The sequence below is a fragment of the Quercus suber genome, unplaced genomic scaffold (assembly GCF_002906115.3).
Source record: "Quercus suber isolate HL8 unplaced genomic scaffold, Cork oak 2.0 scaffold_376, whole genome shotgun sequence".
NCBI lineage: Eukaryota > Viridiplantae > Streptophyta > Magnoliopsida > Fagales > Fagaceae > Quercus > Quercus suber.
This window is the reverse complement of record NW_027069828.1, coordinates 238,976-251,960: the sequence shown is the minus strand read 5'-3', so window position 1 is coordinate 251,960 and position 12,985 is coordinate 238,976. Positions and strand designations below refer to the sequence as shown.

Here is a 12,985-nt window from a genome sequence, read left to right as displayed (position 1 = left end):
TTTTGGCTTACTTTGACAAATTTTAAAAGGATTGTTAATATTAGTGTTTTTAATTAAAAAAAAAATGGGAATACAGTATAATTCCCTTGAACCTCTAGAGAAGTATAATGATTTTTCTCAGACTTCTAGAGATTGCAGTATGACTAGGTCAAAGAAATGCTTGGATTGTACTTCCTTGATTTTTTTCTCTAGCATGCAAAGGAGAATCCTCGTATGGTTCTTGACAAGAAAGTCGAATTAAACTAAGAACAAAGAGGTAGTTACAAGGGGGAGAGGCCCTCTCAAACCTCTTCTTATTCAATAGCAAATTTTATATCTTTCACTCTTATATATACATATCAAACATAGCATAAGAGCTGTCTTGTAATGAGGCTCACCAACTTAAACAGTCACGCAAAAGAAACAAAAAGAGAATGAATTGTAGAAAAGAAAGCATATTGTGAGAAAGAGAAAGGGAAGTGAGTGAGAAAAAAAAATCAGAGTAACTGTCTATCAATCACCTCTTCCAGACCCTGCATAAGTAGGAATTTTGTGCATAGCGTACAACCTTAAAGGTAAGTGAGTGTGATTATAGTAAGCAAAGAGTGATAGAAACATGGTTTCAGACCAGATGATGGAACAGTCTGCTACCTTAGCAGCACCAGGTGGAGCTAGGAGGAATGGAAAACAATACATTGGGGAGGGCCAGAGGCCTTCGGGAAGATGGGTGGCTGAGATAAAAGATACAATTCAGAAGATAAGAGTATGTCTGGGAACTTATGACACTGCTGAGGAGGCTGCAAGAGCTTATGATGAAGCGGCTTGCTTGCTTCGTGGAGCCAATATTCGCACAAATTTTTATCCTTGCTCTCCAACTCATTTAAGGCCAGCTCTTCCCTCAAAGATCACCAATCTTTTGTTGCTTAGGCTACAAGCAAGGCACATTGCCTCTGCCTCAATGGTGGCGACCTCTTTGCCTATTAGCAACCGGAAATTGAAGTAAAAGATTACCACTTTGATAGTTTCTTCAGTCTGCCAGAAGATTGCACCACTTATAAAAATAGTGATACTCTTACTAATAGTACTAGTGTTGGTGTAACTAATAGTGATAACGTTACAGAAAGTTTTGAATCAAGTTCTGTTCGACTGGCAGAGGGTTGGGCAAGAGCATTGGATATGGATGATGGAAAGAGTCAAGGTGGAGGGAAGGAAGAAGTAGGAGAAAAAGAAGGTTGTGATATGGAGCATATAGATTTTCAGTTTCTGGATGCAGTGGTATCTACATGTTATTGTTCACCTTTTAAGATAGCAGAGGAAATGGCGGAGCCAGTGGAGCAAGAAACTTATGGAAATGAGCCTTCATTGCTTGGAGAAACTATGAAGAGGATGAAATATGAAAGAAAGTTCTCAGCTTCTCTTTATGCTTTCAATGGGATTCCAGAGTGCTTAAGGCTGAAGCAATAAGAGGTGGCAAATGCACCAGAAAGGTCTGAACAACTATCTAACCTTGGAAGTAACTGTAATTCTAATGAAGATAAAAAGATTAGAGAAGAAATTTTTTGGAAGGTGGTAAAAGAACAGATTGGCATCTCACAAGCATCAAAAGAAAGAGGTTCTTCCTCTTCTTCTTCTTCCTCATTTTTGGGCCCAGAAAGTGGTGAACCATGTCTTTGGAGCACTCTCAATCTTCCTCCTATCTGCTCTATAGCAGACAGAATTATCCTCTAATATGCATTAATCTTTTAAAAGTTCGTAGCATTTTAGGTTGGATTGCTTAATTTGCTTTGTGCATCAAAAAAGATTCAATAATCTAATTATATCAAATTATGATTTTATATTGCCTGGAATACTTTTGCATTTGGATTTAAGAATAAGAAATATATATACTCTTATAACAATTTAGGCAATTTAAAGTTAAACTTAGTTTCCTCAACAAAAAAAAGAGTTAAACTTAGTCTAAATCCTATCTTCTAAATTCACAAATAAAAATGCAACATTGGATGTGATTGGATGCTTGAAATCAATGTTGCACCGACTTCTAATGTAACCTTTGGACCATCTTTTGGTGAAAAGTTATAAAATGGCACGTTAGATTGATTCTGTTTTTCTTATTTTATCCTAACATAAAGAAAAAACACACGTAAAGTCCACTAGAAGGAATTATTCACAACAAAAAGTTTGGCTCCAACCACCAATAGGAAGATAACATATGTCCCGTAACGTGCAATGCGCATGACTCATTTGGTTGGTTGGGTAAAGTGAGTCGTGTGCATTGCACATGATAAGGAAAAATATCATCTTTCTATTGATTGTTGGAGCCCAAGGTTCCAAACATGTTTTTGGAGCCAAACTTTATCTCAATTCCTACTGTTTTAGCTCCCTCTTTAAATCATTCTAGTAGCAGTTATAGGGTTCCACTCACAGTCTCATACCCTCAAGTTGCTTCCAGATGAATCTCTTACATAACATGCTTTGCAACAAGGGCACTGTAGCCTTTTTATTTTCAATGATTTTATGTTACCATGTGCAAGAAACTCCTTGAATAAAGCCTCAACAGCTGCTAGATTAATATCTAGAAACTCAACATTAGCAGTAAATTCAGTGTGATATCCAAGCATGTATATTATTGCAATACTTTTTTATGTTCTCATCAACACTATTGATCCCAAGCCTGAAGAAGGAAGAGTCAAACTATGTTGCTACTTGGGGTAAAGTCTTCTATAAGATGATAAGACACAGGGGACATATGGCTTTTTTTTTTTTGGCTTACAATAAATGGGGGAGGGGTATTTGAAGCCAGCTTCTCCTCATGAAAAATTGAGCCACAAGGATCTTGACAAGAACATATATATGGCATTATATAATCGTGATCAATGATAAAATTTAGTACAAATGATTCATCTCAAAATGAATAGTCATAAGGGTCAGCACCTTTTTGTTGACCAGTAATAGTTCTCTTAAGTCTTTCAACATTCAACATTCAAAGTTAGAACTATTCATGAGGGGCACATTAGCAGTCATGATTATATCGCCTATAAGCAAACAGAATGTAAACTAACTTTATCACCATGACTCACGTCCACTTCTTTTTCCTTTTTCTATTGTAAAAATGCTGAGACCAGTTCAAGCATAAATGACATCTTCTTAAGCACATCTATCAAGTTCTCGAGTGCTGAAATATACATGCATGGGCCTAGTGTTTAGAAAATTCACAAGGTAAATCATCATTATTGATGTCTTTATTTTGGTCTAAACCATCATTAATGTCTGTATGTTCTGGATTGGAGCATATCTTAGTTTAATATTCAAGATACTAGGTCATATGGTCTAAAAATATTATTTCTAGATCTTCTCAATCTGCTGAACCATACACTTGTAATTTACGTGACCCAAAATAAAAATAAAAAAATTGAAGTCACTCCATTAACTTTAATATGAATTTATATGATTCTTCATCGTTTTAGTGCAGATTGTCAAAACTTTCTCAATCCATTTGCACAATTTTCCTTTAAGGAATGAACTTCTTTACATCTTATTTTTATCACACAGAGAAAGGTAATGATCAATGATGTATCAACACGCTTATCATTCATATTTTTTATATTTTAGTGCTATAAATAATCTCAAATTTGAATTTGTTCCTATGGAGCATATCAGTCTCCCATTACTGATGGAATTTAGTTTTGTGCAAAGAAACATGATGTAAGAGTTGATGGTTGTGAGAAGGAAAGCATAAACATTCCAGATAGAGTTTGTGAGCTAAGAATTGTGAATGTGGCGTGAAATAGACATCTTGATCTTGTGGAGCAGTTGATAGATGCTTTTAAATCTTTGAGTGGCCAGGGAAATTCCTACTATATCTATGACTAAGATGTTTTTGTTTTTTGTTTTTTGATAAGATGACTAAGATGTTCTATAACGTAGAACTAAGGCCTTACAAGCTTACAGTGTATGAATTTTAATCAAACCTTCTATTTCTATCTTTTCAATTTATTTTTCCAATCAATATCTAAATGTTTATTTCTTTGTCATTTTGTTACAACTATTTTTATCCAATCGCTTGATATTATTGATTCATCAGAATCAAGTGAATTCTTGCATCTGAGACATCATGAAGAAAATAAATCAAACAACTATATTATCAGAACCACTAGACGCCAAACCCGAAAATGAGACATGTAATAGCTCTTATTCAACTTATACAACTCTGATAATTATTTTTTTTTGGCATATGTGTATGCAGCTTCATCATTAGCACCACTATGTTGATATTCATGCTGCGCACTACATATCTCACCTACCAATCATCCTAAGTGAAAGTACAATGCCATCTTGGAATCCATTTGCTAGCAAGTAGGAAACAAACAAGAAAGTTTATCAGTCCAATATTTGTAAAATGAACATTTTACTCCATGAATGTTGAAGACATAACTACAATGAATGGAGGTGAAAAATAATAATATTCATTCTTTCCAATGCAAGTGCAATTCACTTTGGTAAAAAATGAATGACATATGCCACTCCAGTACTTTAAGTCCGGTCCACACTGCTAGGCAAGGGAGTCAACCTAAGGCATGATCTTGCTAAGGAAAACAACCTAGCTAACACCAGTATTATAATACTTCAACTCATGTTTCTTTGTTTCTTGACAGAGTTTACCACTAAATAAAGGTATATTTTAAACATAATCTAGGGTTCTGAAATAATGAGCACATAGATGTTGTAGGCACGAAACCAAGTAAAAAAAGAGGGACTTCCCATGTTTTTTTCTTCGTTTGTGTTGGCAGAGTCACTTAGGTTAGAATAGTGCAGGCTTTTACTCTCTTTTGGTTTTGTTTGTTTTCATCTTGAAAAAAATGTACAGTTTTTTAAAGTCTCACATTTTTCTAAGTATAACATTTTTGTTCAACTTATTTTTTAAGCAAAATAAACCAATGAAAATAAACTACACCGAATAGTGGCCGATATTTATTTATTTATTTCAGTTTCTTTTCTTCCTGTCAACTGTATCCCATTTCAATTTTGTATTTCCTGCCTCTTGTTGTAAAATCTTTTTGAAACAGTAGTGTTTTCCTTTTTATCATACAAACAGTAGGGATATACATCAAAGCCCCACAGCCTGAGACCTAGCACATGGAATTACACATATGTGTATGTATGTTTAAATTTTATCATGAAACAGTTATTATGTGTTACCATGTTATTTCACCTTGGAAACTGTTCTGACTAAAGAAGTATTCTTCAGGGAAATGCACCAAGCACATCTGCACATGTTTCTTTTCTTTTGGCATAATGAAGAAAATAAAGTAAGGAAGAAAAAGAAAAAGAAACAGATAAGACCATCATCACAACTTTTGGGGTTAGCTAGTGATTGAACTCTAGGATTTTCCACTCTTAAGTCAGTGAGGTTTAATTAACAACTGCCTAATTTCAATAAGTTGGGTTACTTTCTTTTCCTCTTGGCAGGTAATTGTAGGCACTCAGAAAATGTGATTCTACCACATGTCAAATCATGCAAAGTCAGAAAAATGTTATGGGCTGATCTTAAGTTTTTGTCAATATATGCCGAAGAACTCATAAACAGAAGCAGTGGACATTAGTGGGGATGATGTGGTCCAAATCTTAAGATGAGTTGAATCCTCCTTAGGCTCCACGCTAATCATATTGTCCCTTTACCACATTCCAACAATTTTATCCTTAAAAAATTAGAGAAACCCACCTTCCCAAGTGCATGAATGGCCCTTTCTCATCCCATTACCACTAGTCATGTTGACAAAAGATGAGGCAAAAGGGAGGCTAAAAAGTAGCAATGGCTTAAACGAATTGTGAAGAGATAATAAGTAGTCAAGAAAGAAAGAGGCTTTTGATCTTTTTGAGGAAAGTTTTACTGACTGAGAAATGCTAAAGATACATTATTTTTCATAACGATAGGCATGATTTGTGGTAATTGAAATAACATTCACTTTCACCTGAATTCATCGTTAACCTTATTTTTATCATACACTAATCACAAGAAGTCATCACAACAATCTTTGAAAAAAAAAATTGTAAAAATTGTTGTGTAACTAAATTTTTTATTGTATGGTTTCTTGAAAGCCTTTTTTTTTGTTGGGACTAAAGGTGCCTCTATGCTCCTATGTGGATGCAAGGAGATAGAGGGAATAGAAGATTCTCATTCTGTTTAAACATTTTCTACCTCAGGCCAAAGGGTAAATAGTATAACATAGGGTGTTTTAGCTAGCTCCTTAGGCCATTATCAAGTAGGGTTTGAAAAGAACCTGCAAAAACTTCAGTAAATAATTATACTTTTCCAGTCCAGCACATCAAGCATTTTAGCAGCAAACGCATGTTTGCTTGATTTCGTTATCGATTCCTAAACTTGCAAGTACCTCTCATCCATGGAATTTGAACCTCATGATGAATTTCCCAATGTTGAATGCTACTTGTGGACATGTGTTAATGTTACCACCACTTACCAACCTACATGAAAATTATCTATGTAATTGCCCAGATCTTTTATTGGCATATGGTGGACTAAAGGATAAGCTTTTTCTCCAAAGTCCAAACCAATTTTGGATCTATTCCAAAAAATAAAAATAAAAAACAATTTGGAGGAATCTCCTCCAGTTAACACTACCCATAATTAAGCTTTTAAACTAAAAATGTGTCTTAAAGTCACGATTTCAGTTCAAATCATGACTTTAAGACAAGATTTAAGTTCAAAAAAATAACTTGGGTACGGTATGTGCAACAATGTGTATATTAATAATTGGTCAACCCACTAAGTGATAATTATAAGATTATCTATGTATTTTTTTTAAGTCAGTCACGTAACTCATTAAAAAGAATTATGTGACTAAAAGTATAAGTGAACGGCCTTGGAAGAAATTTCCTCTAAACCGGTTTAGATGTGAACTTTTTTCCTTGGACTTAATGGTACAAATTAAGAACATGATAATTATATTGGAAAGAGATCAAAGTTAAGCAAGCGATAATGGGAAAAAATGAAATTTTAAAGAGTGAATTGAAAACATGTCAAAGTGTAATTTTTTATTTTAACTCAAAAGATACTTTTTAGAGTTTTTTTTTTTTTTTTTTTTTAATAATAATTTTTTTGAGTTTAGGCAATGGCAAAAGATGATGAAGACTTTGATCCTTTTACATATTCAAATGTGGTTAAAAAATAAGTTGAAGCTGCATTTGACCCTAGAAGGAATTATGGAATAAGACAATGGCAATGATAAAAAATGATAAAGAGGATGATGCTTTAGAATATAAAAGAAGTAACAAAATAAATATAAAAAAAACACTAGGAAGGAGATGAAAGACCAGTCGCTGTCAACACAATTCTAATTTTCTACAGCAGAACCTTTACTTATTTATTTATTATTTCCCTCTTCATTTGACTTACCAAGCATTTTCAAGAAAGAAAAGCTAAGGAAGCCCTGAACCTTATATACTTGACAGGGAGTCAAAATGGATCATCATAAAAGATGTTCTTAAAAGCCCTTACCACTAACACATAATACTCTTTGTATTCAGTTTGCACAACTCCAAAATGGACAGTACCATTGTTTAGTGGCTTTTATAGTTCTTTATAAAGCAAAATCCAGGGTCCCCTCTCTTTTTTTCTCCTTTGAAATATACATACCAAGCATCATACTACTTTCTCTAAGAGCTGCACACATAGAAACCTCAAGAACTAAAACCAAAACTCCCTCTCTGTCCCTCTCTCTCTCTCTCTCTCTCTCTGCAATAACTACAAGTCTGCTGAGAGCCTGAGACACCTTACCCAGTTCTTACTGATATCAAAATCAGAACTTTTTTCTCTCTCTCTAATCAAAATCAGAACTTTTTGCTATCTCTCTCATGCCCATAAAGCCATAAACTTCTATTAGCTATTTCTCCCTCAGCCTTGTTTTTCTCTCAAACAAGTAATGGAGGAAACAGAAGAGTCCAATGCTAATAAGAAATGCACCACCAAAACAAGGAGTTTTAGAGGCAGAGCCAACCCTCACAAGCATCAGTATCAGTATCAGTATCAACACCAGCTCTTACAGTACTCAAATCAGTATGGTTTCTGCAACCAAAACCCGTACCCGAGATACTACCCAGCTTTGCTTCCACTACCTCCTCAAATACCACTTCAGCTGGCTTTGACTCCACCTCTCCCTCAAAACCAGAGCTTTAGAACAAAAACCCATCTCCAAAAACCTTCATGCAAGCTCAACAGCCCTCCTCCTGCTGCCTCCTCTGAAACCCATGTCCAAAATGTTACAATTTCACCAGGTAAATATCAAAGCACTCTTCTTTTATTTGTTTTGTACTACTACTCCCCACTTTAACTTGCATGCTTGTTATTTGGAAGTGCAAATATGGTTTATGATTAAATATCATGTGGAGGACTTGTACTTTGTTCATATGGCTCATGAATGAAATTCTAAACCATTGGAGAAGACTAAAATTTTGTGGTGGGTTTTATTTTTTTCTCGTTGTTCTTATTTATTCAAATATAACAATCTTGGTATTTAAGTTATCTACAGCTACGAGAATATAATTGCTGAAAATGATATATTGTGGTTTTTTTATATTAAAGATTGTGGTAGACATGTACTTTGTTCATTTAGCTCATGATTGAGATTTTAACCACTGCAGAAGGTTGATAATTGAGAAAGATGTGTTACTTTGCTCTGTTCTCTGTGTGTGTGGCTGGGTGGTTGGGTGGGTTTATTTTATGTCATTGTTGTTACTTATTCAAATATAACAATCTTGGTATTTAAGTTACTGCAACTAGGAGAATATAATAGCTAAAAAGGATATATTGTGATGATTTTGATATTGAAATCTCAAGTACTGTAATGTTTCTCTTTTAATGGTTTAAGGTATTCCATTACATACAACCGATATAGGCTTAAAATGTCTCAAATTTTATGATTGGTTGAGTTAAATGGGTCTGACTCTATCTTGCTCTTTCTCCCTTTATCTAATCAGCTCCAGAGGAGGTCCAAAGGCCAAAAAGTTTACCCCCCAAAGATGATAATGGAAGAAGGGTCATAGGTTCAAGGACTCCACAAGCACTAGTGGCTGCAAGGAGACCAGATTCCGGGGGTGTTGAAGGGCCAGTTATCTCTCTCATAGCCAACCATTTTCTTGTTCGATTTGATCCATCACAAAGAATTTTCCATTACAATGTTGAAATCTCTCCTAATCCCTCAAAAGAAATTGCCCGAATGATCAAACAAAAATTGGTTGAGGAAAATTCAGCTGTGCTTTCTGGTGCTCTACCAGCCTATGATGGTCGGAAGAATCTTTACAGCCCGGTTGAATTTCACAATGATAGGCTTGAATTCCATGTAAGCCTCCCAATCCCCAATAGTAAGTCAACTTTGCCAAATGGAGAATTTAGTAACTTGCTGGAGAAGCGTCAAAAGCATAAGCTATTTCGAATAAACATCAAACTCGTGTCAAAGATTGATGGAAAGGAGTTAAGTAGTTACTTGAGCAAGGAGGGAGACGATTGGATCCCTCTTCCTCAAGATTATCTCCATGCTTTGGATATTATTTTAAGGGAAAGTCCGACGGAGAAATGTATATCTGTTGGGAGGTCACTGTATTCAAGTTCAATGGGAGGAACTAAAGCAATTGGAGGTGGAGCAGTTGGATTGAGAGGGTTCTTTCAGAGTCTTCGTCCAACCCAACAAGGACTTGCTCTCAATGTAGATTTCTCTGTGACCGCTTTCCATGAAAGCATTGGAGTTATCCCCTATTTGCAGAAGCGGCTTGAATTTCTCCGAGACCTTTCTCAAAGGAAGACAAGGGGTTTAATTGGTGAAGAGAGGAAGGAAGTGGAGAAGGCATTGAAGAACATCAGGATCTTCGTTTGCCACAGAGAAACTGTTCAGAGATATCGGGTCTATGGCTTAACTGAGGAAGCTACTGAAAATCTTTGGTTTGCAGACAGGGATGGAAAGAAACTGAGGCTGGTGACTTACTTCAAGGATCACTATAATTATGATATACAGTTCAGGAACTTGCCATGCTTGCAAATTATCAGGAGCAAACCATGTTATCTTCCTATGGAGCTTTGTATGATTTGTGAAGGCCAGAAGTTTCTTGGGAAGCTTTCAGATGATCAGACTGCAAGAATACTTAAGATGGGATGCCAACGACCTAGACAGAGAAAAGAAATTATAGATGAAGTCATGAGAGGACCTGTTGGGCCAACAAGGTAATTTTTTTGAAGCTTTGCTAGTGAAGAAATTTAATCTTAAATTCTCTAGAAGGTTTATTAGTTCTAAGTTTTTTTCTACTGTTAGAACTTTCTTGAATTGGCTATGATTGTAACTAAGCATTTAAATTCTTTTCTATCTTCACAGTGGCACACAAGGCAGAGAGTTCAACCTCAATGTTTCGGTAGAAATGACCCGATTAAATGGAAGAATTCTCCAACCTCCTAAACTAAAGCTTGGTGATGGTGGCCATGTGAGAGACTTGGTTCCTACCCGTCATGACCGACAGTGGAACCTTCTTGACAGCCATGTTCTTGAAGGAACTAAGATTGAAAGGTGGGCACTGATAAGCTTTGGTGGCACCTCTGATCAAAAGTCATACATTCCAAAATTTATTAACCAGCTATCACAGAGGTGTGAACAACTAGGCATCTTTCTTAACAAAAATACAGTTGTTAGCCCCAATTTGAATCAACCCAAGTGCTTAACAAAGTGTCTCTTTTGGAATCGAAACTTAAGAAATTACAAAGAGCAGCATCAAACAATCTTCAGTTGCTTATTTGTGTAATGGAGAGAAAACACAAAGGTTATGCAGATTTGAAGAGAATTGCAGAGACGAGCATTGGGGTTGTAAGCCAGTGCTGCTTATATCCAAACCTCAGCAGATTGACTTCTCAATTTCTCGCAAATTTGGCTCTCAAGATCAATGCCAAAGTTGGTGGATGCACTGTTGCCTTGTACAATTCATTACCCTCTCAAATCCCACGTCTCTTCCGGTCTGATGAGCCTGTGATTTTTATGGGTGCTGATGTGACACACCCTCACCCACTTGATGATTATAGCCCATCTGTTGCTGCTGTGGTTGGTAGCATGAATTGGCCAGCAGCAAACAAGTATGTTTCAAGAATGAGGTCCCAAACACATAGACAAGAAATAATCCAAGAACTTGGTGTAATGGTCTGGGAATTACTTGATGATTTTTACCAGGAAGTAAACAAACTCCCCCAAAGAATAATTTTCTTCAGAGATGGAGTAAGTGAAACCCAATTTTATAAAGTGCTACAAGAGGAGCTGCAAGCCATTAGAGTGGCTTGTTCTAGATTTCCTGGCTATAAACCTCTCATTACTTTTGCAGTAGTCCAGAAGAGGCATCACACAAGGCTATTTCCTCTTGAAACTGATCCATCTTCTACTCAAAACCAGTGTTTGGATGAAAATATTCCTCCAGGGACAGTGGTCGATACTGTCATTTCTCATCCAAAGGAATTTGATTTCTATCTTTGTAGCCACTGGGGTGTGAAAGGAACAAGCAGGCCAACTCACTACCATATCTTATGGGATGAAAACCAATTCACTTCTGATGAACTACAAAAGCTGGTTTACAATCTTTGCTACACATTTGTGAGGTGCACCAAGCCAGTTTCTTTGGTTCCTCCAGCTTACTATGCTCACCTAGCTGCATACAGAGGCAGACTTTACCTTGAAAGGTCAGACTCCACAGCTTACATGAGAAGTGCTTCTACATTCTCCAGAGCTGCCCCTCCAAAAGCAACCCCTTTACCTAAGCTTAGTGAAAATGTTAAGAACCTCATGTTCTACTGCTGATTTTTCTTGCTCTCTTAGCATTCAGAATTCTAAACTATATGACTTATACACTCGATTTCCACAAAGATGTAGTAGTCTAGTATATGATTGCCTAAGCTAGCCAGTTCTCAATTTTATGACTAACTTGTAGGCCAAGTCAAGAGAAAATTTCAAATGGTCTTGTTAGTCCTCTTAGATGAACCAAATTGTATTAAAATATTGTCATATTTAACAAGGAAATGACCATGTCATAGTTTACATGATTATCTTCTATGTTAAATTTTGGAGTTTTAAGTTTTTATAATTTATCTACTCTTTGCAGAAACCTCCTAAATCCTGAATGAATATGCCATTCCCCTAATTGCCAAATGGAAAATTGAAAAAAATATACCAATACCATAATTGATAGACCAAAAATATCTAAGATAATGGAAAAGTCACCCTCTTGCACAATTTGTACATTGCTTATGTATTTAAGAAGATCAGTCTTTTATCTTTCTTTTTTTCCCTTAACTTTTCCCTTCGGTAAAAAGCTAAATTAAGAAATTTTATAATGGATTTTTACTGTTGGTGACAAAGGATTACTAGTTTGAACAACATTAGAATCTAGCATATTAGTACCCTAGGGCCCCCAAGCATTTGCTTCTCTAGTTCTCTTTCATTATTGCATTGAATCCATCCCTCTTTTGACATAAGCATAGCAAGATTGCATTGAATCCATCCCTCTTTTGACATAAGCATAGCAAGACAAAGTGACAAGCCTCATGAATATGCTGTTGACTAGAGCTCAAAACATACAACACTAGGAGCAAACCAAGGCCTCAAACAGCCTAAAGTAAAATTTGCCTAAATAATATTCGTGAAGCAAGGTTCACAGATTTGACCCTAAAATAGTTGTATTTGTCTTTTGAATACCTCCAAACTACAAATACAAAGTCATAGTCACTGAATACTTGAGTATTATCAGTGCTTAGCTACTATTGAAATACCAAGCTCTTTTACCTAAAAAGGAAATAAACTCTAATAGCTATAATACATTTTTTGTCCTTGTAAATTGATCCAAGTTCGATTTTCGGCTCTTAAATTTAAAAAGTAATATTTTTGCAATGGATCATTTTTTTTTTTTAATGTGTCACGTCAATAGTCCAATGCCCATATTGCCATAGCCATATACGTAATTCCTTTTAACAAAA

At 35.6% G+C, this 12,985-nt stretch overlaps 2 protein-coding genes across 2 annotated transcripts; both read left to right on the top strand.

Moving 5' to 3' along the window:
* The first annotated feature begins 595 nt into the window (after positions 1–595).
* On the top strand, positions 596–1,443 carry LOC112006210 (ethylene-responsive transcription factor ERN1). The gene is made up of 2 exons (XM_024038506.1): positions 596–978; positions 1,062–1,443. Exons 1-2 carry the CDS (start codon positions 596–598, stop codon positions 1,441–1,443), a joined length of 765 nt encoding a protein of 254 aa, XP_023894274.1.
* Positions 1,444–7,407: 5,964 nt separating this feature from the next.
* Positions 7,408–12,058, top strand: LOC112006217 (protein argonaute 7). Its single transcript, XM_024038515.2, is given in 4 exon segments — positions 7,408–8,268; positions 8,971–10,207; positions 10,356–10,669; positions 10,672–12,058. Coding segments are annotated over 4 exon segments (3,045 nt in total). The 5' UTR covers positions 7,408–7,916; the 3' UTR covers positions 11,814–12,058.
* Positions 12,059–12,985: the final 927 nt, after the last annotated feature.

Coding starts and splice junctions, on each gene's coding strand:
- LOC112006210 (XM_024038506.1), top strand. CDS start 596: ATGGTTTCAGACCAGATGATGGAACAGTCTGCTACCTTAGCAGCACCA. Junction 979..1,061: donor ATTAGCAACCGGAAATTGAA/GTAAAAGATTAC, acceptor TCTTACTAATAG/TACTAGTGTTGGTGTAACTA.